Source organism: Prionailurus viverrinus, chromosome B1 (assembly GCF_022837055.1).
Source record: "Prionailurus viverrinus isolate Anna chromosome B1, UM_Priviv_1.0, whole genome shotgun sequence".
Lineage (NCBI taxonomy): Eukaryota > Metazoa > Chordata > Mammalia > Carnivora > Felidae > Prionailurus > Prionailurus viverrinus.
In genome coordinates this window covers 114,097,873-114,121,753 of record NC_062564.1, presented here as the reverse complement: position 1 = coordinate 114,121,753, position 23,881 = coordinate 114,097,873, and the positions used below count along the sequence as shown (strand labels likewise).

At 38.4% G+C, this 23,881-nt stretch overlaps 2 protein-coding genes across 6 annotated transcripts in view; both read left to right on the top strand.

The window, feature by feature from the left end:
- Window positions 1–6,285, top strand: part of SEC24B (SEC24 homolog B, COPII coat complex component) — a 99,037-nt gene extending 92,752 nt beyond the window's left edge. For 4 of the 5 annotated variants that reach the window (XM_047855612.1, XM_047855614.1, XM_047855613.1 and 1 more), the window contains 4 exons: window positions 226–330; window positions 1,139–1,231; window positions 5,037–5,140; window positions 5,382–6,285. In XM_047855612.1, the coding sequence (XP_047711568.1) occupies window positions 226–330; window positions 1,139–1,231; window positions 5,037–5,140; window positions 5,382–5,496 (417 nt within the window). In that variant the 3' untranslated portion in view covers window positions 5,497–6,285. Of the gene's footprint in view, window positions 1–225; window positions 333–1,138; window positions 1,232–5,036; window positions 5,141–5,381 lie in introns of those variants that run through there. The other variant, XR_007151515.1, reaches the window with a different exon arrangement.
- An 8,047-nt stretch (window positions 6,286–14,332) lies between these two features.
- MCUB (mitochondrial calcium uniporter dominant negative subunit beta) overlaps window positions 14,333–23,881 on the top strand; it is a 111,887-nt gene continuing 102,338 nt past the window's right edge. The window contains 1 exon segment of the mRNA XM_047857594.1: window positions 14,333–14,372. Coding sequence (XP_047713550.1) covers window positions 14,333–14,372 — 40 coding nt within the window.

Below are 23,881 nucleotides of genomic sequence, written 5' to 3'. Positions count from 1 at the left end.
ACATATTCATGTTTTTTATCTTTGTAATTTGAATATATCTGAGTGTCTTGATTCTATAGCCAGGGTGGTAATGTATTATCAATAATTTTTTTGCAACTTAGAAAATTCTCAAGTGTCATTTTTTAGTATTTCATAAAACGCTGGTAGTAGCCTTTACGTTCCAGACTGTGATGATAGTTATACAAGTTCCTTCACGTTTCATCTCTTTTTTTTTTTTTTTCTCAGGGTGCGATACATGTTAATGACAGGGTCGTACCTCAACCACCTCTTCAAAAATTGTCTGCAGAAAAACTGACAAGAGAAGGTGCTTTCCTTATGGACTGTGGCTCTGTAAGCACCCTCTACTGATGATGTTTAACACTGTTCTGGGTGGCAAAAGCAGAAACACTTACAGAGGCCAGCTCTGTTATCGTAGGTCAGGCAGTGAAAGGTGGGATTAGGAACTGAGAAGCAATAAATTGGTACCTGGCACGAGCAGTCAATTTATTTTAGACTTTTCTAGTCAGATACCATTTTATTATTATGGATTATTTATTGTCATGGGTTATGTATACTTGATAAAGAGAAGTAAAGAGATAAATTCTGTCTGGCATCTAGAATCATTAAATTCAAAGGGACCTCAAGAATCTTAGCAGTTTCAACTTCTCCCCATTGTCTAAGCCATTAGTGATTAGGAGTTCAGGAGAAGTCACTGGGCCAGATGGTGGTGAAGGGTGTCAGAATGATCAAGATAGCTTCATAAACGATACCTTATGAGCAGGAAAGGAGGGGTGAGGGAGAGCCCTTAGTTAAAATACACAGATACTAATTGAAAGAGTGGATAGGAAATACAGTGAGTCAGTTATCCTGGCTAAAGCACTACCTCCCTATTGGGGGAAAAAAGTAAGGAAGATGGTGCAATAAAATAATATTTTATGGAAAGTCTTGAAATTTAAGCAAAGAAGACATGAACCACTCTAGATTCTTGAATATGGATTCCAAATGTACCAATTACGAGTTTCCTTTTACTTTTATGTTTGTTCCTACTGTAAGATGGTACGCTTTACCTCTTTTATGCCTCACGATTTTGAGAAAATTAGTTATAATAGGTTTCTGAGTACGGAGCTTTAATATGTTGTTGGGTTTTTTTTTGTTTTAGGTTTTTTACATTTGGATTGGAAAAAGCTGTGACAATAATTTCATAGAGGATGTGCTTGGGTATCCTAATTTTGCATCAATACCACAGAAAATGGTCAGTGTGCTCTACACTTTTAACTTTTTGTATGCTTGTTTGTTTAAAATGTTCAGTGAGGGGCGCCTGGGTGGCGCAGTCGGTTAAGCGTCCGACTTCAGCCAGGTCACGATCTCGCGGTCCAGGAGTTGGAGCCCCACGTCAGGCTCTGGGCTGATGGCTCGGAGCCTGGAGCCAGTTTCCGATTCTGTGTCTCCCTCTCTCTCTGACCCTCCCCCGTTCATGCTCTGTCTCTCTCTGTCCCAAAAATAAATAAACGTTGAAAAAAAAAAAAAATTTAAAAAAAATAAAATAAAATGTTCAGTGAGATCAAATTCACATACAATTCACCATTTTAATTATCATAAAGTCAACTCATTAGCTTTTAGTATATTTACAGTGTTGTACAACAGTCACCAGTACCTTAATTTCAGAGCATTCCCATCACCCCAAAAGGAAACCTATATTCCAAATTCTCCTCTCCTGCTTTCCTCTAGCAACCCCAATCTACATTCTGTCTCTGCAGATTTGCCTGTTCTGGACATTCCATATAAATGGAATCACATAAGATGTGGCCTTCTGTGTTTCGTCTCTTTTCATTTCTCGTAATATTTTCAAAGTTCATCCCCATTGTAGCACATATGAGTACTACTTCATTCTTTTTTTTAGTTTATGTGCTGCGGAAGGAAGCACAAGTACTTCATTCTTTTTTATGACTAAATAATAATTGTGTAGTTATGCTACATTTTTAAATCCAGTCATTCATTCATGGACATTAGGGTTGTTTTCCTTTTGGAGTTACTGTGAGTAGTGCTACTGTGAACAATTTATGTACAAGTGTGTGTGTGAACATATGTTTTCAGTTCTCTTGTGCATACCTAGGAATAAAATTGCTGGGTCATATGATAAACCCTATGTCTGATTTTTTGAGGAACTGCCAAATTGTTTTCCAACAACTTTAACTTCTAAGTTTTTTTGCTGATAATAAACATAATTTTTTTCACTGGGCCTTTTCTGGATGTATATTAACCCATACCAAAGAAATATGATTCTGAAAATAGTTCTCTATTTTATTAACGAAAAGGCCTACTTTAAAGTCAACGTAATTTTTATCACATTCTGGTATTGTTTGATTGATTGATTGATTTTATTTTGACACATTAATTCCAGAGTTCGTTTCTAAAACTCAACAAATGAAGGTAATAAGGAAAAGTTTAAGAAGAGGGAATAATGTCAGCAGAGGGGAAAAGCATATGAAGAATAAGTTGTTGTTGTTGTTTATTTATTCATTTTGAGAGACAGAACAGGCAGGGGAGGAGCAGAGGAGAGAGAGAATCCCAAGCAGGCTCTGCACTGTCCGCTCTGAGCCTGACGTGGGGCTCAAACTCACAAACCACAAGGTCATGACCTGAGCCGAAATCAAGAGTTGGACACTTAACCTACTGAGCCACTCAGGCATTCCTAGAAAATAAGTTCTAAATAAAATAGTAAACTTTCTTCCAAAGCTGTAGTTATTTAAGCACTGTGATAGTGGCACAATAAATATATCAGGGACACAAAATAGAAATGGATGTAATTCATGACAAATAGAAGGTGGTAAAGATTGCATTTAAAGAAAAAAATACTAGAAAAATAATCTTTATTGTATTAAAATGGGTAGGGCCTTTGTAAGTCCGTGATGGAAAAGATTAATAAATCTGAGAGCATTAAAAAAAAACATTTCCATGTGGTAAAATAAATAAAGACAAACAATAAAATCAGAAGGTTATCTCTAACTCAGGACAGAAAAAGGGCTAATTTCTCCAGTATTAAAAGTTTTCTTACAAGTCTTTGAGAAAAAGACACCCCAGTCCCCTCAGAAAAAAAAGGAAAGGAAAAATGGGCAAAAGATTTGAATAGGCAATTTATAGGAGGGAATATGTAGTAGTAGCCATGTGAAACAATGTTCAGCTTCAATCATTGTTAAAAACAATAACAGTAAATAAAGTTTTCTATTTAAATATTTTCTATTTAAATTTTTAGTCTATACTTTGAGTTATTTAGTTTAGTATTAATTTGGCTTTGGAAAAGACTTCATCATATAACATATATATAACTTACATATATAAATATATTTATTAAATTTATAAAATATACTTATGAAAACATATAAGAATAGACTTTTTAGGTCTTTTAAAAATAATCTCGCACATAGTTTTAAATATGCATACACTGTTCTTTAGAATTCCTTGTCCTTAAATTTTCTTTTAAGTTTTATTTTAATTCCTGTTAGTTAACATACAGTGTTATATTAGTTTCAAGTGTACAGTATTAGTGATTTAACACTTCCACACATCACTCGGTGTCATCATGACAAGTGCCCTCCCTAATCCCCATCACCTGTTTAACCCAACCCCACCTCCCTTCTGGTAATCATCAGTTCTCTAGAGTTAAGAGTCTGTTTCTTGGTTGGTCTCTCTCTCTTTTTTTTTTTTTTTCCCTTACCTTGTTTATTTTGTTTCTTAAATTCCACATATGAGTGAAGTCTTAATAGTATTTGTCTTTTTCTGACTGGCTTATTTCACTTAGTTTATACTAAATGAACCATTGAGCTCCATCCATGTTGTTGCAGATGGTGAGATTTCATTCTTTTTTATGGCTGAATTATATATATATATATATATATATATATATATATATATATATATATATATATATATATATATATATATATATATATATATATATATATATATATATATATATAAACACCACTTTATCCATTCAGTCAATGAATACTTGGGCTGCTTCAATATCTTGGCTATTGTGAATAATGCTGTTATAAACATAGGAATGCTTGTATCCCTTTAAATTAGTGTTTTTGTACTCTTTGAGTAAATGGGTAGTGTGACTACTGGACCATAGGGTAGTTCTATTTTTAACTCTATGAGGAACCACCACACTGTTCTCCACAGAGAGTGCACCAGTTTGCATTCCCACCAACAGTGCAGGAGGGTTGGCATCCTTGCCAACACCTGTTGTTTCTTGTGTTGTTTATTTTAGCCATTCTGACAGGTGTTCTCATTGTAGTTTTAATTTGCATTTCCCTGATGGTGATGATGCACTCTTTTCGTGTGTCTTGTTGGCCATCTGGATGTCCCCTTGCCCTTAAATTTTAAGGACTAAAGGAAACATACAGTTCTCTGAGGATGACTATTATTAGAAGAGGATGTAACAGGGGCGCCTGGGTGCCTCAGTCGATTGAGTGTCCGACTTCAGCTCAGGTCATGATCTCACAGTCTGTGAGTTTGAGCCCCATGTCAGGCTCTGTGCTGACAGCTCAGAGCCTGGAGCCTGCTTCAGATTCTGTGTCTCCCTCTCTCTCTGCCCCTGCCCTGCTCATGCTCTGTCTCTCACTGTCTCAAAAATAAATAAAAACATTTAAAAAAAAAAAAAAAGAGGATGTAACATACAACTGTTGAGCAGATTTGGAAATCAGCAATAGCCCCCTTCAAATGCATGTTTCCTTTAGATGAAACATAAAACTGCAACACAATACCAGTGGCATATTAATCATGGTTTATGTTTTATCGACTTAGAAAAAATATAATATGCAGGTAAAATACCAGTGATATATACTTACCATCAAACATGTTTTATTATCTTATCCAAAAGAATATAAACAGGTTTGTGAATAATTTCAATTTCACTCGTTTGATTGTTGCTTTATGGCTGAGGATAGAGTACTGGTGGTTGGTGGTAGGGGGAACGAATCATGATTTAGTTCTAATATTGCTGAAGTGTGTGAGAAAGGGAAATAATTTCCTAACTATGTTACTTTTACCAGACACATCTTCCAGAGCTAGATACACTTTCATCAGAAAGAGCGAGATCCTTTATCACTTGGCTTAGAGACAACAGACCATTAAGCCCAATTCTTCATGTGGTAAAGTAAGTACTTCTGTAACTCAATTATGAAATTGCCATATCCTGTGCAATCTGTGTGAAATTGCTTGTCTGCAAAGCAGACTTTAAATAATATTATGAAAATGTATTCTAGTAGAAGAATGCTGTTAATTGATAAATATCCCTTCCATTTTCCTAAAGTCCCCATGTATTGATTTTTTTTAATGTATAATTATTCTTTTTAATAATGTGCATCTCTAGATAAATACCCTTTTTTCTTTTTCAGAGATGAGAGTCCTGCCAAAACAGAATTTTTTCAACATTTGATTGAAGACCGAACAGAAGCAGCATTCTCTTACTATGAATTTTTGCTTCACATTCAGCAGCAGATTTGTAAGTGAAGTGAAATTAAATTGAGTAAGAAGCAAAAGATCCGTAGCCTGAGTAAAGCGTACTCTGAGTGTCAGAGAAGCACACAGGCTGTTTGAAATGAAGGCATTTGTTGTCACAAGACACAGTGCATAGCATAGCACCCCGAGGCTTTGGCAGAAGGTAAAGGGGAAGAAAGAACTTGACAGATTTTCTTCAGCCTGAATTAGTGGTCATGACGATGCTGTTTCACCAAGTATATTTTGAGTTGGTTTCTACACATTTTCAGTAGTGCAGCAGTACAGTGCCCCCTGTTCATTGCAAGCTGGCAAATTTATGTAGCTATGTGGAATGGTATGTCCTAATGTCAAGTTAGGTAAATCCCTTTTTCCTATACTTAATATAACATTTCTGGACTTGAAACTCTGACAAGAGATGCCAAAAGGCAGTGGTACCGTGTTACTTGTTTATATGAATTACTTTTTAACAAGGAATGATTTGTATTCATTAAATGAATTCAATATTTTCCCTGTAAAAACAATAGCATTTCAGTACATGAACTATAGAAAAATATATATAATGTACATAAATGTTACATTTGTAAAGAAAATGTAAAAATGTAACTACAAAATATGAATTGCTTCAACTGTGCTGCATCGTTGGATGACAACTCTTTTGTCACAGTTAGAGAATGAGGTTGACTAATGCATATGATGAATTGAGTCCACAAAAGAAATACAAAACTCTTTGTAATTCTGTTAAATCTTTTATGTGGATTTATTTATGATCAGCCTACTAATTAAAAATATTTTGCTTGACAATATTTGGTGTCTTTTTGTGTGTGGGGAGGGTTGTTGGTGTTACTTTTACATATAGGATATGTTGAATTTACTACTTGAATTTAGTAATATCTGTGAATCAATACGTTTTTATTACTTTGTGGACATTACCAAGTACTTATTCTGTTTGTATTCTAAAAGCCAATGTTACTTTCAAAATACATACAAGTATTGACTAGGAATAACTTAATTTGTCTTTCTCAGTTAAATTAGGCATTTTTTTCCTATACATTCATAGCAAGAAAATTTTCATGACATAGTGACTATCCTATTTGTTAAGATTACCATCTTGAATTTTGAGAGTCATTTTATTCTAATGAAAAAAAATCTCTCATTTACTAACAGGTTATTTACTATAAAAACTATTAATGATCTATTAGATCATTGAATGGAATTTTATAACTATAAAAGTCCCATCAATTAACTTCAGAAGGAAGAAGGAACTTGGTGTGTTTAGTGGGTGATTTTTACTGGTTATGTATTTGGTGGCTCTATTTTCTTTAGATAAAAATAAACGTATTCTTCTCACATTCCTTGATGCAAATGAGAAGTTAAATGACTCACTCTAAATGACTTCACTAATTAATGACAGAGCTAATAGTAAAAACCAAATGTTCTCCCCTCCCACCACCTACTCCCATCCCAACCTCACCCCCAAGACTGTATTTGTCTCTGTACCATGATGCCTCCAGCAAGGGTGAATCTTATTGAACTTTAGGAAAAACTACAGTATTCTAAGGGCAACTAAATATTGTAATTTTATAACAAAAACTATCTTGTTTCTACTTTGAGAAAGAAAAAATCATTTGGATATTTTGTTACTCATTCAGGAGGTAATTTTAAGCACTTAATACTTGTCAGACTTTGTTCCAGGCATAAAACAAACAAAATCCCCACTTTCACAGAGCTTACAGGCTAGGGTAATGGTGTGGAGGACTGAAAAAAAGACAATGTATTTATATGTCAGGTGTAATGAAGGCTACAAAACAAAATAAAGCTGGATAAGGGAATCAAGAATGCTATTTTTGGTAGTAACTAGGGAAGGCCCTTCTGGAAAGTGACAGCTGAGCAGAGACCTAAACCCACACAGGTGTCTGGAAGAAGAGCCAACCAAGCGGTAAGTGAATATGGAAAGTACCTTTGGATTGCCCTTGTTTTCTCTGAAAAAGAAGCAGCAGAGTTACCAGCTGAGAAAGGGGGAAAGTAGGAGAGGCTTCAAGAAATAGTCGCTTAGGGGAGTGAGAGGTTAAATTGACCAGTGGCATGTAGTAGGATTGTCAAGCAGCACTTAGGACCTTGGGGTGTGAGTCTTGAACATAAAGTGGAACCATTGGGCTCAGCAGTGCCTCTTGCCTCTGGCCACATCCAGCTGCTTCATGGAGGGTTGGACTTAAGCAGGATTGGTATGAGGAGGAACGGAGGAGCAAGGGAATTGAGGACACATGCAAGGGAGAGATTCATTTAAAGGAAAGGTGCACATGAGGCACCTGGGTGGCTCACTCGGTTGAGTGACTTCAGCTCAGGTCATGGATTTGAGCCCTGCATCAGGCTGTGTGCTGTCAGCTCGGAGCCTGGAGCCTGCTTCAGAATCTGTGTCTCCCTCTCTGCACCTCCCCCGCTCTCGCTCCGTCTCTGTCTCTCTCAAAAATAAATAAACATTTGGGGCGCCTGGGTGGCGCAGTCGGTTGAGCGTCCGACTTCAGCCAGGTCACGATCTCGCGGTCCGAGAGTTCGAGCCCCGGGTCAGGCTCTGGGCTGATGGCTCGGAGCCTGGAGCCTGTTTCCGATTCTGTGTTTCCCTCTCTCTCTGCCCCTCCCCCGTTCATGCTCTGTCTCTCTCTGTCTCAAAAATAAATAAAACGTTAAAAAAAAAAATTTTTTTTTTAAATAAAAAAAACAAACATTTAAAAATTTTTAAAAAGAGTATGGACACCAGATGGAATGAGCTGGAAACATAGGAAGTGATAGTCAGGATATGGAATGCTTGAAATTGAGATTTGGGGAAGTTTAGATTTTGGTGATGACAAGATCTAGGGTCTGTCTGTGGGAGCGGATGATTGAGGTGGTGTAAAAGATCACAGGAGGTGAAGAGGTCAGAACTTAGAACCCAAGGTTTTTAGATGGATCATTTATTCGACTGTTAAAATTTCCAAGGAAAATGACAAGAAATAGTCATAGAGAGATGGGGACTGTAAAAAAGGGAGCAAGGAATATGCTGTGGTGTGATGGCATGAGCTCAGAGGACCTGGGGGAGGCAAGGAGAAAGGATAATCTGGATGTCCACAATGAGGAGCTGAGGGGTGCCTACCTAGGGTTTGAGATAAAAAACAGACACCTCTTGAAAGGTTTGCAAAGGAAGTTGTGCCCTCAGAAGACAGCCAGGTTCGTTAGAATGTGTAGGGACTGATATCAAATGGAATGTAGACCTGATGAGTTAATCCTCATGTGAGATGGAGAATCTCCTTGCCTCCAGGAGGGACGAGTCTCTGGCCACTTGTTTTGTGAAGCAGGGACTGACGAGAGGGACAGACGTGCTTACCAGGAACTCTGTGAGCCCCTTTTTAATTAATTGAAGCTGTCATTAAGTTAGAGGTTCTTAGTGTGTGTAGTGGGAACAGAAAGAGAATTTCCCGGGAGACCTTTTTTGATATACATCTCTTCTGCTTCAAATCATATTCACCATCTGGTAAGGGGTTGACCAGAGAGATGTTGTTTTTTTTTTTTTTTTTTTTGTTTTTTTGTTTTTTTGTTTTTTTTTAGAGAGACAGAGCATGAACGGGGGAGGGGCAGAGAGAGAGGGAGACACAGAATCGGAAACAGGCTCCAGGCTCCGAGCCATCAACCCAGAGCCTGACGCGGGGCTCGAACTCACGGACCGCGAGATCGTGACCTGGCTGAAGTCGGACGCTTAACCGACTGCACCACCCAGGCGCCCCCAGTGAGATGTATTTTAAAAGAGTATCCCAGGTAATGTGAAAAACTTCCTAATCCCCTGCTAGAACCACTGCTGAATAGGAACATACAATTTGATTTATAGAGCTGCTGTTTACATGCTACTTTTAAGGACTACTTCTATAGAACAAGTATAGTTCACAAATCAGTGGAAAAAGAATTATATTTTTTATACATTAACTTGTATTGCAAAAAAATATTTGGAAGCTATTTGTGGATATTAATCTGTTGTGGTCAACATGTGAGGCTATAATCTGCACATATTAGCAACATGTAATACTAAGAAAACCATAAGTACTTTATTCAAACTAACTTTTTTTAGAATTTGAAGTAACTTTTAAAGACACTAAAAATACTTTCAAAGCCCCTCCCCCCCTAAAAAAAAACCTCACAAAGCTGAAAACAACACTGCAGATATTATCTAGGTGGAATCACTGATAAGTGAAAGAAGACTTTAAGTGGAAAAAAAAGCACTTAAGCTTTGGCATATGAAACAGATACCTCCTGAGAAATAAAAATGGTAGGTAGATATTTTATGATTCACTCATTTTTTTAATCTCTGAATTCAGAGATAGAATCTGTGTCAATCAGAAAATTGTGTCTCTTCCCGTCTGCCTTCTTATAATACCTGTGAGGCATGGCACATAAAACACGTGGGCAGGAAGTGTCTGTGTATATGGCTTGAGGGGGGAAGGTAGCGCAGCTAGGGGACACAGGCTATTGATGCATTGCCTTCTGATCGGTCACAAGCTAATCCAAAAATGAAAGCCATTTCTTCAGTTGCCATTAGTAAACAATGCATACTTCTATAAATTTTCATTTCAATTTGGAGACCAAAAGTATTACTTATTAGTAACCCACTGAGTTAAAGATTGCTAAAATTCATATTCACTCATTTGTGAATTAACAATCATAAACTGGTGTTATTATAATTTACTTGGGGCACCTACCTGAGTGGCTCGGTTAAGCATCCAACTTCAGCTCAGGCCATGATCTCCCGGTTCATGGGTTCGATCCCCGCGTCGGGCTCTGTGCTGACACAGCTCAGAGCCTGGAGCCTGCTTCAGATTCTGTGTCTCCCTCTCTCTCTCTGCCCTTCCCCCACTTGGGCTCGCTCTCTCTCTCTCTCTCTCTCTCTCTCTCTCTCTCTCAAAAATAAACTTAAAAAAATTTTTTTAAAATAATTTACTTGAGACTCTACTTCTATTCTCCTAATAAACCTGGTTCCCATGCAAAGTTCATAATTTTTCAAAAGCTCCCCAAAGTGCACAGAGTCTGTCAGACAACTGACAGAAACTACCCTCCGGCAGGACTCAGGCATTTCCTTACGAGTACATCATCACTGTTGGGAGATGTTCATGGTTTTTGCTATTTTTGCTTTTCAGGTACCTGTTGGTAGCCATTTAGGTTGTTGTTGATAAATTTGATTAGTGTGTAGTGATGTATATATGCTTATTTTTCCACTACAATTTTCTACTTTTCTATAACTACATTTTAAGTATATTTTTTTGGTACGATAGATGTAAAATAATTATACATACTCTCATTGCTAAAACAGAAATATGTGTAATTTACACATCTATCTAGCTTGTAACAGTTTATTGATAACTAATCTGTGCTGGTGGCTCAGTCGGTTGAGCATCCGACTTCGGCTCAGGTCGTGATCTCATAGTTCATGGGTTCAAGCCCCGCGTTGGGCTCTGTGCTGACAGCTAAGAGCCTGGAGCCTGCTTCAGATTCTGTGTCTTCCTCTCTCTCTGCCCCTCCTCTGTTTGCACTTTGTCTCTCTCTCTCAAAAATAAATAAACATTAAAATTTTTTTAATTTAAAAATAAAAAACTGTGCTAGTTTAAGTAATTTGTGAATAGAATTAAGGTAAGTGCAGTGTAATTACTAAGAATTTCAAAGTCTTTTGAAATTAATAGCCTGTGGCTTTATAATATTAAACATGTGTTTAAGCTTATTCTTTTCTTTAGGAATGAATTATATGCAATTCCTGTATGTTCCTCTCAATTCTTTATTACATAGAACATTAACTTTATGGTACAATTGTATCTGGGGTGTTTTAGTATTTATCCTGCCTCACATATCCCTGAGCCCCTTTCCTAGAAGAGGCAACATAACAGAAACACATTCAATTTAGTGACTGGAAAACTGATTAGCCTTTCTTACAATGGAGTCATTTCACAAAGACCCTTGGGAAAATTGTAAAGCACTATACTAGTTTGGAAAGTTGGTTTCATTTTTTATGGAATTTCTTTTTTCCATAATCCAGTTTCTTTCAAATCTCGCTCCTTTGGGGCTTACATCTTGTGACCTACATAGTAACAATAGGAAATGCCTATTAACATATGCTTCACATTGAAAGCTGAGTAATTTTACTAGAATGCAAGATACTGTGCCTCTAGACTATCTGCTATTAATTAGCTAAATAATTAATTATAGAAACTGATAAGTAGTTATTTGCAGAGTCAAGATTAATAGAAATGGAGGAACAAGTTGTTAAAGCAAGAAGGGTCAAAGCTGAAAGAAGAGTTCTTTAATAGCTAGGATCCAGAGTTCTGTGTCCCCAAACAATAAGGGATCTGAAGGGTGTTTCCCCCCAAAATGTAGTGAAGCTACATTGTCTTTGTACAACTCAAGGCAACCTTTGGGTCATAGTTGGAGAAGGAATGGGGACAAAATTGTAATGGAGAATGGGTGGGAACCAGAAGGATAACCGTGAAAGGAAAAGAACGACTGTACATTATAGGAGCTGCCCTTTGTTCATATCCAGGCTTTGCGTGTGCTGCTCCCCTTACTTAGAAAAAGGAAGCCTCTTACTTAGAAAAGAGTAAAGCTCCATCCTGGCTTTATTCACTGAGCCCTGCTCATCTTTTGGAACTCAGCCTGAAAATGGCTACTGCCTGGCAGCCTTCCCTGACCACTCCCCCACCTAGCTTAGAAGCCCCTCCTGTGTATTTCCATGCTACCTTGTGCTATCTCTGTCATAGCCCCTGTCGTACTGTGTTGTAATTGATGCTCTCCCTTAAATAGAGGAACTATGTTCTCCCTCAGACTAAGACAGCGTGTTGTCTTCGTGCCCACCCCCACCGCCACCATGCCTGGCCCTTCAGAGACATTCAGTAAATGTTGAATCAATTTTGAATAATTCTAACTTAGAGATGAAATGAAAACCTGGAAACAAAAGTAAAGAAACAGTCTTTTTGGGATAAAAGAAGAAACTTACTATACAGCGCTAGGTAGAAATTGAAGGAAAGTCTGAGGGAGAGAATGGGGATAGTGCCAGAAGGTGAGTACAAGCCCCACGAAAACTCAGGAGTGCACCATGTGGGAAGTTTCTGCAGGGTCCGAGGTCTGGAGTTTGTTGCAAGACTCCCTCCAAAAGGAAAGACAAGTTGCCGTTTCTTGTGTCACCTTCCACAGCACTATGTACGATGCTTGTGTTTGTTTGGATCTTAGAAGCTACCCATCCCACAGTTCCGTGTGCTGCTTCCACCCGTCCAGCAGGTAACGTATCAGGCTGCCCGTCTGCAGTGCGGTCAGAGCAAGAGCCAGCTCCGCCCCAAGTCAGGCCGCAGTGCAAACCGCTCTGGCACTCAGGCTTCACTGACCTGGCAGATCCAGCTGGAGTGTCTGTGGCAAATATGAATGCCGTATGCAGTCTCAATGGAGATTTACAGACCTCTCAAGGGTGTTAGAGCACCCATATCTTCTGCAACAAAACAAAACAAAACAAAACTTCTTTGTTTTTGAGAACATCTCCTAGACTGCTACTGGACTGTCCACTACAAGATACCAAGTGCTCTTGTGATGTGAGCTGACCGGTGTGAACCGGCCAGTAAGACTAAGCAGGCCCAACTGTGGTCTACTGTTAAATGGAAATAGTGTATAAGATATTGGGCCCAGCTGGGCCTGAGGTAAGTTGCGTGAGCAGGTGGCTTAGATGATGAGGGCAGCTGCTCCTTCGGCCTTCGCGTAACTTCCCATCTATGGCCTCGTGAGGTATTTCCCTGTAACCAGTTAACTAAGGAAGAAAACATGAGAACCCAGCACCAACTGGACTGCTATAGTATTAGTGCAGTGGTGAATGGAAATCCTCTTTATGGACAGAACACAAACTGTACAAGTGTCCAGACTAAGATGGCCTGTACGGCCTCCCAGGCAGTAGCTGATGGCTACTTAAATGATAGGGGACTTGGAAGGATCAAGATTGGAAGTTAATGACAAAGAGGTTTGGAGACACAGGTATATGGATGGATTTCATTAAATGGACACAGTGAGATAGTATCTGTATTCTAAATGAATGTACAACAAAGGGCGTCTGCAGCAAAAATCGTCCACCTCAGTCAGGTGGCCAAAGTGACCATCTGTGAAGGTCAGCCTTTTTCCTTAGCCACCCTAGCATTTGGCTCAGTGGCCTGTGTACAAAGTTGCTGTATCTGTGAGAATAGAAGCTATGCATGGGCTAAACAATATGGATGTCCCCTCACCCAGGCTGAAATGGCTACCAACTACTATATTCCTAACCTGTTCTCAGCCGAGACCTACTTTGATTTCTCAATATGGCATCATTCCTTGGGAAACAAGGCAGCTACCCACTAGCAGGTTGATTACACTGGACCTTTCTGTCATGGAGCAATTTGTCACCAATGGAGTAGACACGTAATCTGGGTATGACTTTGCCTGTCCTGCCTGCGGTTTTTCTGCCAACACCACCATCTATGGGCTTACAGAATGCCTTCATCATTACCATGGGACCTCCACAACATTGCTTCTGATCACATAACCCATCCCATGGCAAAAGAAGTAATGGCAATGAGAATTCACTGGTCTTACCACAACCTGTCAACTCAAAAGACAGCAGTCCTGATAGAAAAGTGGAATGTCCTAGCAAAGACTCAGTTAAAGTGACTGCTGGTGTACTGTTTCACAAGATGGAGTATATGTTGTAAGTCTGCAACCAAAATTTTTCTCCCATAGCCAGAACACACGGGTCTAAGAATCAAGATTGGAACTAAGAGGTTTCGCTCTTAACCTGTTCACAGAATTTGGGTTCTTAGTTCCCAAAAGCGACATGCTTCTACTGGGCGACACAATAATGTTCCCACTGAATTGTAAGTTGGCTTTGTATACCAACAGCCAGAGGGAATTGATTCTGACTGTGAAAAGGAATTAATTTCCTGTTATGCAGTGGGGCAGATAGGACTATATCTGGGACCTACAGGGTTTTTCAGAATGCCTCTTAATATTTTTATGTTGAATTCTCAAAGTTAATGGAATATTACAGAAATTCAGTTTAAAAAAAAAGGAGGGGGTCACTGATGACCTAAACTCTTCAAAAATTAAGGTGTCTGTCTCCCACTAGGTAAAGAATGCCAACTAACCTTCTATACTGTGCTGAATAGAAATTGGAAAATGGTCTGAGAGGTATGGTCAAACAAAATTGACAGTGAAAAAGAACTCAATTCTAGCCCTGGATCTCTCCTATCACATTAGACCAACTCTAGTAGAAAAAAACAGGGTTTGAGAGCCACACAGAAGAAAACTTGAATTCTAGTGTCTCTGGTAGCTATGTGACCTGGGGCAAGTCCCTAAACTTAGTATCCCTATTAGAGATCATTCTGTGCTAAGAATTTTTTGAGAATTATATGGTACAAATATGCCAAGTGTTGTGTAACTCCCAGACATAGTAGATACAGTTGACCCTTGAACAATAATGGGTTTGAACTGTTAGTCTGCAGTTTGCTTTTATAGTATTCACTTGTTTAATTTTGATCAGCATTATGCTAGTTTTATTAAATAAGTTCAATAGCTTCCCATCTGTTGTGATGCTTTGGAACAATTTGGATAGATTTTGGTGTATAAGATAGGTATTATCTATTCTTGAGGTTTTGATTGAACTGGTCCATCGGCCTAGGACATTTTTCCAGGTAGATCATTAACCACTGTTTGAATCTATGACCATTGATCTATTCAGGTTCTCTTTGTTGAGCCAAGTATGATCTTTATAGTCTTTATAGTTTGCTTATTGGTATAAGCAACTATTAATTGAGGGTTAGCTTTTTTCTTTTCTCAATTAGCTTTTTTCATCCTTTCTATTATGTTTATGTATTTCTTCTTTCTTTTTTCTTGATCATTCTTGTTTCAGGGTTGCCTGTCTTGGTGTCTTAAAAAAACAAACATACAAAAAAAAAGTCTTAGGGCGCCTGGGTGGCTCAGTCGGTTAAGCGTCCGACTTCGGCTCAGGTCATGTTCTCACGGTCCGTGAGTTCGAGCCCCGCGTCGGGCTCTGTGCTGACAGCTCAGAGCCTGGAGCCTGTTTCGGATTCTGTGTCTCCCTCTCTCTCTGGCCCTCCCCCGTTCATGCTGTGTCTCTCTCTGTCTCAAAAATAAGAATAAAAAAACGTTAAAAAATTAAAAAAAAAGAAGTCTTTTGGTTTTATTGACTCACTCTATTATGGGGAGACGTTGCTTCAGAATAACCGTAGAGGAAGTTTGATTCATTCTCTGCTTCTACCTTTATCAGTTCCTTTCTACTATTTCTGTTGGGTTTATTTTTGCTGCTGTTTTTCTAGCTTCTTGGATGGTAAGCTTAGTTTATTTTCAAACTTTTCTGTTTTCTGATAAATTCATTTAAGACCATGTAATTTCCTGAGTAGTGAAGTTTTAATATTAAGTCTTTCATTTCTAGTCACTTTTAAAATAGTTCCCAATTTTTCACTTATTTTCTATTTAATCCATGACTATTTGTGTCATTTAAATTCCAGTGGGATGGGCATTGAGGAGGGCACCTGGGATGAGCATTGGGTGTCGTATGGAAACCAATTTGACAATAAGTTATATTTAATATAAAAATAAATTCCAATGGTAGTGCTGCTTTGCCTTTTTGTTAATTTCTAACTTCATAAACATAGCTTTTTGTTACCAGGTTTAAAAAATTTTTCGAGAATTCCTTTGAGGCCTGATATATGATCATTATATTGTGAGTCATCCATAAGTGTTTGAAAATAAATATTCTAATTTGGGTACAAAGTCCTTTATGACTCTAATTGTTAAAAATGAAGGCCTTAGGGGCTTTGGGGTGGCTCAATCCCTTAAGCGCCTGACGCTTGATTTCAGTTCATGTCGTGATCTCACTGTTGTCAGGTCAAGCCCAGGGCCAGCATGGAGCCTGCTTAAGATTCCCTCTCCCCATCTCCCTCTGTCCCTCTCCCCCCCCACCCCCCCTCCATCACCGCTACCCAACGAGTGAGCACCAACACACACGATGAATGAATGAATGAATGAATGAATAAACAAATAAATAAATAAAAATGAAGGCCTACAGCCTGGAGGCAGAATAGGGAAAAGGAATATCCTTCTCTAGAATTTAATCAGGGGGAGCCTCCAAGTAAGGTATCTGAGGGGATTGAGCCCTCAACTGTCCTGCCTGTCCATCCTACAATCCTGTATTGCTGGCATCTGCAGAGGACCTATGAGAGGTTGTTCAATTCAGATGATTTTATAAGACCAGGTGACAAAAAATATAAAGTTTTTGTAAATAAACTTTCCTTTAAGCACCTTAACTGAGGCTAGACTCTTTGCCAGTGGCAGACAAGCAGTACTAACCCTAAATAATCCAATATCATTATTGTTTGGCTTATCTGTGAAAAATTGAGTTCTGCAAATGGAAGGTGGTTTGAGGACATAAGTGAGTAGTGTCTTCAAGAGCAGTTTGTGTAAGAGTCAGTGGATAAAATCTATGGACTAGTTTTATTATAAGTTAATGTACAAATCTAAATGTTGAAGTCCTAATTAAGAATATAACACAGGGCTAAAACGAGGGCTCAAAATTTTAAAGGGGCACTAAAGCCTCAATCATTAAGATAATATGTAAATCTAATTTTTTAATTTATTTATTTTGAGAGAGAGAGAGAGAAACAGAGCACAAGAGCAGCGGAGGGGCAGAGAGAGACGGAGAGAGAATCCCAAGTAGGCTCTGCATTGTCAGCACCGTGAGATCATAATCTGAGTTGAAGTCATGAGCCAAACACTTAACCAACTGAACCACCCAGGTGCCCTAATGTAATTTTTTTAGTTAACATACAGTGTTGTGTTGGTTTTAGGTGTACAATATAGGGATTCAACAGTTACATGCATCATCTGATGCTCATTATGACAAGTGCACTCCTTAATCCCCATCACCTATTCATCTCTGGTAACCATCGTTTTTTGTTTTTTGTTTTTTGTTTTTTGTTTCTTATAATTAAGAGTTTGTTTCTTGATTTGCCTTTCTCTCTTTTCTTTTTAAGAATTCTTTTAAATGTTTATTTTTGAGAGAGAGACAGAGACAAGAGTGTGAGTGGGGGAGGGGCAGAGAGAGAGGGAGACACAGAATCCATAGCAGGCTCCAGGCTCTGGACTGTCAGCATAGAGCTCAATACAGGGATCGAACCCATGAACTGTGAGATCATTACCTGGCCAAAGTCGGATGCTTAACTGAATGAGCCACCCAGGTGCCCCACCTTTCTCTTCTTTCTTTCCCCCTTTGCTCATTTGTTTTGTTTCTTAAATTCCATGTATGAGTAAAATCATATGGTATTTGTCTTTCTCTGACTTACTTGTTTTACCATAATACTCTCTAACTTCATTCACGTCATTGCAAATGGCAAGATTTCATTCTTTTTGATGGCTGAATAGCATTCATTGTATATATACCGCATTTTTATCCATCCATCAGTCAATGGATACCTGGGATGTTTCCATAATTTGTAGATAATGTTGCTATAAACATCAAATGCGTGTATCCCTTTGAATCTGCATTTTTGTATTGTTTGGATAAATACGTAGTAGTGCAATTTCTAGGTAAGATCGTAGGGTAGTTCTGTTTTTAACTTTTTGAGAAACCTCCACACTTGTTTCTTGTGTGTTTTATTTTAGCCATTCTGAAAGGTATGAAGTGGTATCTCATTGTAGTTTTGATTTATATTCTCCTGATGATGAGTGATGTTGAGCATCTTTTTATGTGTCTGTTGGCCATCTGGATGTCTTCTTTGGAAAATGTCTATTCATGTCTTCTGCCCATTTTTTAATTGGATTATTCATTTTTTTAGCTGTTGAGTGTTAGTTTTGGATACTAACCTTTTAGCAGATAAATCATTTGCAAATATCTTCTCCCATTCCATAGGTTGCCTTTTAGTTTTGTTGATTATTTCCTTTGCTGTGCAGAAAGAAACATTTTTTATTGTGATGTAGTCTCAACAGTTTATTTTTGCTTTTGTTTCCCTTGCCTCAGAAGATATACATAGAAAGAAATTTCTATAGCCAATATCAAAGAAGTTACTACCTGTGTTGTCTTCTAGGATTTTAAAAAGATCACTTGTATATCTTTAATCCATTTTGCATTTATTTTTGTGTATGTATAAGTGGTCCAGGGCACCTGGGTGGCTCCATCGGTTAAGTGTCCAACTCTGGGTTTCAGTTTAGGTCATGATCTCATGGTTGTGAGTTTGAGCTCGACATTGGGCTCTGTGTTGACAGTCCAGAGCCTGCTTGGGATTCTCTATCTCCCTCTCTCTCTCTGCCCCTTCCCCACTAGCTCTCTCTCTCTCTCTCTCTCAAAAATAAATAAATGGGGGCGCCTGGGTAGCGCAGTCGGTTAAGCGTCTGACTTCAGCCAGGTCACGATCTCGTGGTCCGTGAGTTCGAGCCGCGCGTCAGGCTCTGGGCTGATGACTCAGAGCCTGGAGCCTGTTTCTGATTCTGTGTCTCCCTCTCTCTCTGCCCCTCCCCCATTCATGCTCTGTCTCTCTCTGTCCCAAAAATAAACATTGAAAAAAAAAAATTAAATAAATAAATAAATAAATAAATGAATAAATAAATAAAATAAACTTTTTAAAAAGTTGAAAAAAATAAGAAAGTGGTCCAGTTTTCCCAACACCAGTTGTTAAAGAGACAGTCTTTTTCCCATTGGGTATTATTTCCTCCATTGTCAAAGATTAATTGACCATATAATTGTGGGTTCATTTCTGGGTTTTCTATTCTGTTCCATTGATTTATGTGTCTATTTTTGTGCCAGTACCATACTGTTTTGATTACCACAGCTTTGTAATATAACTTGAAGTCCAGAATTGTGATGCCTTCAGCTTTGCTTTTCTTTTTTAAGATTGCTTTGGCTATTTGGAGTCATGTGCATTAACATACAAATTTTAGAATTGTTTGTTCTAGCTCTGTGAAAAAAACCACTGTTGCTATTTTGATAGGGATTGCATTGAATTTGTGGATTGCTTTGGGTAGTATGACATTTTTAAAAGATTTGTTCTTCCAGTCCCTGAGCATGGAATATCTTTCCATTTCGTTGTATCATCTTCAATTTCTTTCATCAGTGCTTTATAGTTTTCAGAGTACAGATCTTTCATCTCTTCGGTTTGGTTTATTCCTAGGTGTCTTACTGTTTTTGGTGCAAATTGTAAATGGGATTGATTCCTTAATTTCTCTTTCTGCTGCTTCATCATTGGTGTACAGAAATGCAACAGATTTCTGTACTCTGATTTTGTATCCTGTGACTTTACTGAATTCGTTTATCAGTTGTAGCAGCTTTTTGGTGGAGTCTTTCCAGTTTTCTATATATATAGAAATCCTGTCATCTGCAAATAGTGAAAGTTTTACTTCTTTCTTGCTGATTTGGATGCCCTTTCTTTTTGTTGTCTGATTGCTGTGGATAGGACTTCCACTACTATGTTGAATAAAAGTGGTACGAGTGGACATCCTTGTCTTATAGAGGAAAACCTCTCAGTTTTTCCCCATTGAGGATGATACAAGCTGTGGGTTTTTCATTGGCCTGTATTGTGTTGAGGTATGTGCCCTTCTAAGCCTTTGTTGAGAGTTTTTATCATGAATGGATGCTTTGCCAAATGCTTTTTCTGCATCTATTGAAATGATCATATGGTTCCTATCCTTTGTTTGATTAGTGTGATGTATCACATTGAGTGATTTGCAAATATTGAACCACACTTGCAACCCAGGAATAAATCCCACTTGATGATGGTGAATGATTTTTTAAATGTATTGTTGGATTCAGTGTGTTAGCATTTTATTGAGAATTTTTGCATCTATGTTCATTAAGGATATTGACCTGTAGTATCTTTTTTAGTGGTGTCTTTATCTGGTCTTGGTGTCAGGGTTCATGCTGGTCTCATAGAATGAATTTGGAAGTTTTCCTTCCTATTTTATTTTTTTTTTTTTTTGGAGTAGTTGAGAAGAATAGGTATTAACTTTAAATATTTGGTGGAATTTGGGGCACCTGGGTGCCTCAGTCCATTAAGGTCCGGCTCTTGATTTCAGCTCAGGTCATGATTTCACGGTTTGTGGGATCAAGCTCTGTGTGGGGCTCCATGCTGAGCATGGAGCCTGCTTGGGATTCTCTCTCTCTCCTCTCTCCTCTCTCCTCTCTCTCAAAATAAACAGAGAAACATTTAAGAAATTAAATAAATGGTAGAATTTGCTGGTGAAGGCATTTGGTCCTGGACTTTTGTTTGTTAGGAGGCTTTTTTAATGTTTATTTATTTATTTTTAAGAGAGACTGAGTGAAGGAGGGGCAGAAGGAGAGGGAGATAGAGAATCGCAAACAGGCTTTGTGTTGTTAGCATAGAGCCCAACAGGCTTGAACCCAGGAAGTGTGAGAGCATGTCCTGAGCTGAAATCAAGAGTCAGACGCTTAACCGGTTGACTGGGCCACCCAGGCATCCTGCGAGTTTTTTTATTATTGAGTCCATTTCTTTGTGGGTTATTGGTCTATTTAAGTTTTTTATTTCTTGCTCTTTCAGGAATTTTTCCATTTCTTCTAGGTTGTCCAATTTTTAGCATATAGTTTTTCATAATATTCTCTTATAATTGTGTGTATTTCTGTGGTGTTGGTTGTTTAATGTAATGTTTTTAAAAAATCAAAATTAATGAAAAAAATCCATAATGAACAGCATATCAAAATTTTAAATAAAGACTGACTTTGAATCTGCTCATCAACAATTCACCTCACCCTAATCCTGGCTGTGGTTATGGGAAGGTCAAGTGTTAGGTGATATCAAAAGAGATAGGCAAGGGGCGCCTGGGTGGCGCAGTCGGTTAAGCGTCCGACTTCAGCCAGGTCACGATCTCGCGGTCTGGGAGTTCGAGCCCCGCGTCAGGCTCTGGGCTGATGGCTCAGAGCCTGGAGCCTGTTTCCGATTCTGTGTCTCCCTCTCTCTCTGCCCCTCCCCCGTTCATGCTCTGTCTCTCTCTGTCCCAAAAATAAATAAACGTTGAAAAAAAAAAATTAAAAAAAAAAAAAAAAAAGAGATAGGCAAGATTATCTTGGGGTTGTGAGTCTAAAAATCTTGGGGTCATAGATGTATAATTCCATACTTGAATTCTGACTATATAACCTTAGATAAGTTACTTAACCTACAAGTTTCAGTTGTTTCATGTGTAAAAGGGAGCGAATAACACTTAACCCATTAGGTTTTTGTATTGATTAGACAAGACAATATAAAGTGCTTATACTTGACCCACAGAGGCTCATCCAGCTTTTGTGGAGAATAAAGCTTATATAATTTGGAAGACTCTCTTTAAGAAAAATAATAAAAAGTTAAGAATGAAACTTGGCATGGTAATGAATAATTAGAGTAAATAAGCCATAAGTAATAATTGTTTTAAAAGCACAAACCCCTGAAAGGAAAATATTTTTAAAAATCTTTTGTCCCTACACATCAACTGTAATACTTTTTTCCAACAGTATTTTGGCTACATTCCCGTTAATTAAATTTTCACAGCACAATTTTGTAATACTTCCTATAGAGAGAATAGAAAAGAGAACTTTTTTCTCTAGCATGTTGATCTGTTTTATGTCACTGATAGTTTAGAAAAGTGTCTTTAAGCATTGCAACTCACCATTGGTAATGTTATATTAATTCTTAGGACTGTTCTTAAATTTGGGGAAACTTCCATCAAGTGTTTTTCATATATGAGTTGTAATAATTGGAAAACTATTCCACAGACCAGAAATGTCCATTTATTTCAAACATCATTTCTTTTTACTAACCATGTATTTCCGGTCTACGGCGATACCACCCTGAACGCGCCCGATCTCATCTGATCTCAGAAGCTAAGCAGGGTGGGGCCTGGTTAGTACTTGGATGGGAGACTAACCATATATTTCTGGTAACCTGGGGAGTAAGTTACTCCACCCAGGCACCCCTGGCAACTGACACTGCTGGGAGAGAGCCTCTGGACACTGGATGGAAAGGGCTTATTGCGGAGGCTCTGTCTACACAGCAGCTCAGCACACATAGATCTCTTTGGTGCACAACAAACTTCCCTACAATGTATGGGAATCTCGGGAGAACAATTACCTAATGGGGGCTAGTTCATCTATGCTACTTACATATTATTACAGCCTTTTCAAATGGGAATCTATGATCTCCCTTTTCATAAAAAACTAAACAGCTTTATCGAAGTATGATTTACATGCCATAATGTCACTCATTTAAAGTGTACAAATGATTTTTGACAAATTTATAGATTTAGGGAAGAATTACCACAATCCAACTTAGAACATTTCATCACCCCAACAAGATTCCTCATGCTCATTCATGTCACTCCCAATTCCACTGCCAGGCTTCGGCAACTACTAATTTACTCCCTGTCTCTATAGATTTGCCTCCTCTGGACATGTTACATAAATGGAATCACAAGGGCAATTTTTAAGACCCTTCCTGTAATCTTGCATTTCTCTTTAGTTCTGAGGTCTTTGTTCCTTCCCTTGAAGCACTTGACCTAAGTACTTCCTATTTCTGCATATTGCTTTCCTGTCTACCTGCATCCATAGTGCCTGGACTTTTATTCAGTCACATCTGTTTTAAGTTGTTCTTGCAATATCTCTCCCTTTCCATTAGCATAATTTTCATTCATTCATTGTTGGCTGAGTTTCTTAAGCAGGTACAGTGCTAGGCACTCTGACACAAAGATTAATAAAACCAAGCACCTGCTCCTGCATTTATAATCTAGCTGGAGAGCCAGACGTAAGTGCAAATACATAGTGTGATAAATGCTACAAAATAGGCAGGCGCTGAGTGCCATGGAATGGTTTATAGTTATAATAACAGCATTTATTGAGGACTTGGGTGCCAGCAAAGTTGATTCAGTTTAAAGTTTCAGGGGCTCCTGGGTGGCTCAGTTGGTTAAATGTCTGACTCTTGATCTCTGCTGGGGCCACGATATTGCAGTTTGGGCCCCACATCAGGCTCCGTGCTGATAGTGCAGAGCCTGCCTGGGATTCTCTCTCTCTCTCCCCCTCCCCTGCTCCTGAGTACACATGGGCACGTGTGTACATTCTCTCTCCCTCAAAATGAATAAAAATAAACTTTAAAGTTTCAGGGATCTTTACGTGCACAAACCTCTTCCAAGACACTTGCAGTGGAGTGAGGGTCTCTGGCAACGTATTCACGTGGTGATACGTTTTTGTAATTTTTCTAAAAGTAAGACTTTTTTTAAAAGTTTTACTTTATTTTGAAAGAGAGAGAAAGCATGAGTCAGGTAGGGGCAGAGAGAGAGGAAGAGAGAGAGAATCCCAAGCAGGGACTAATCAGCGCAAAACCCGATGTAGGGGTTT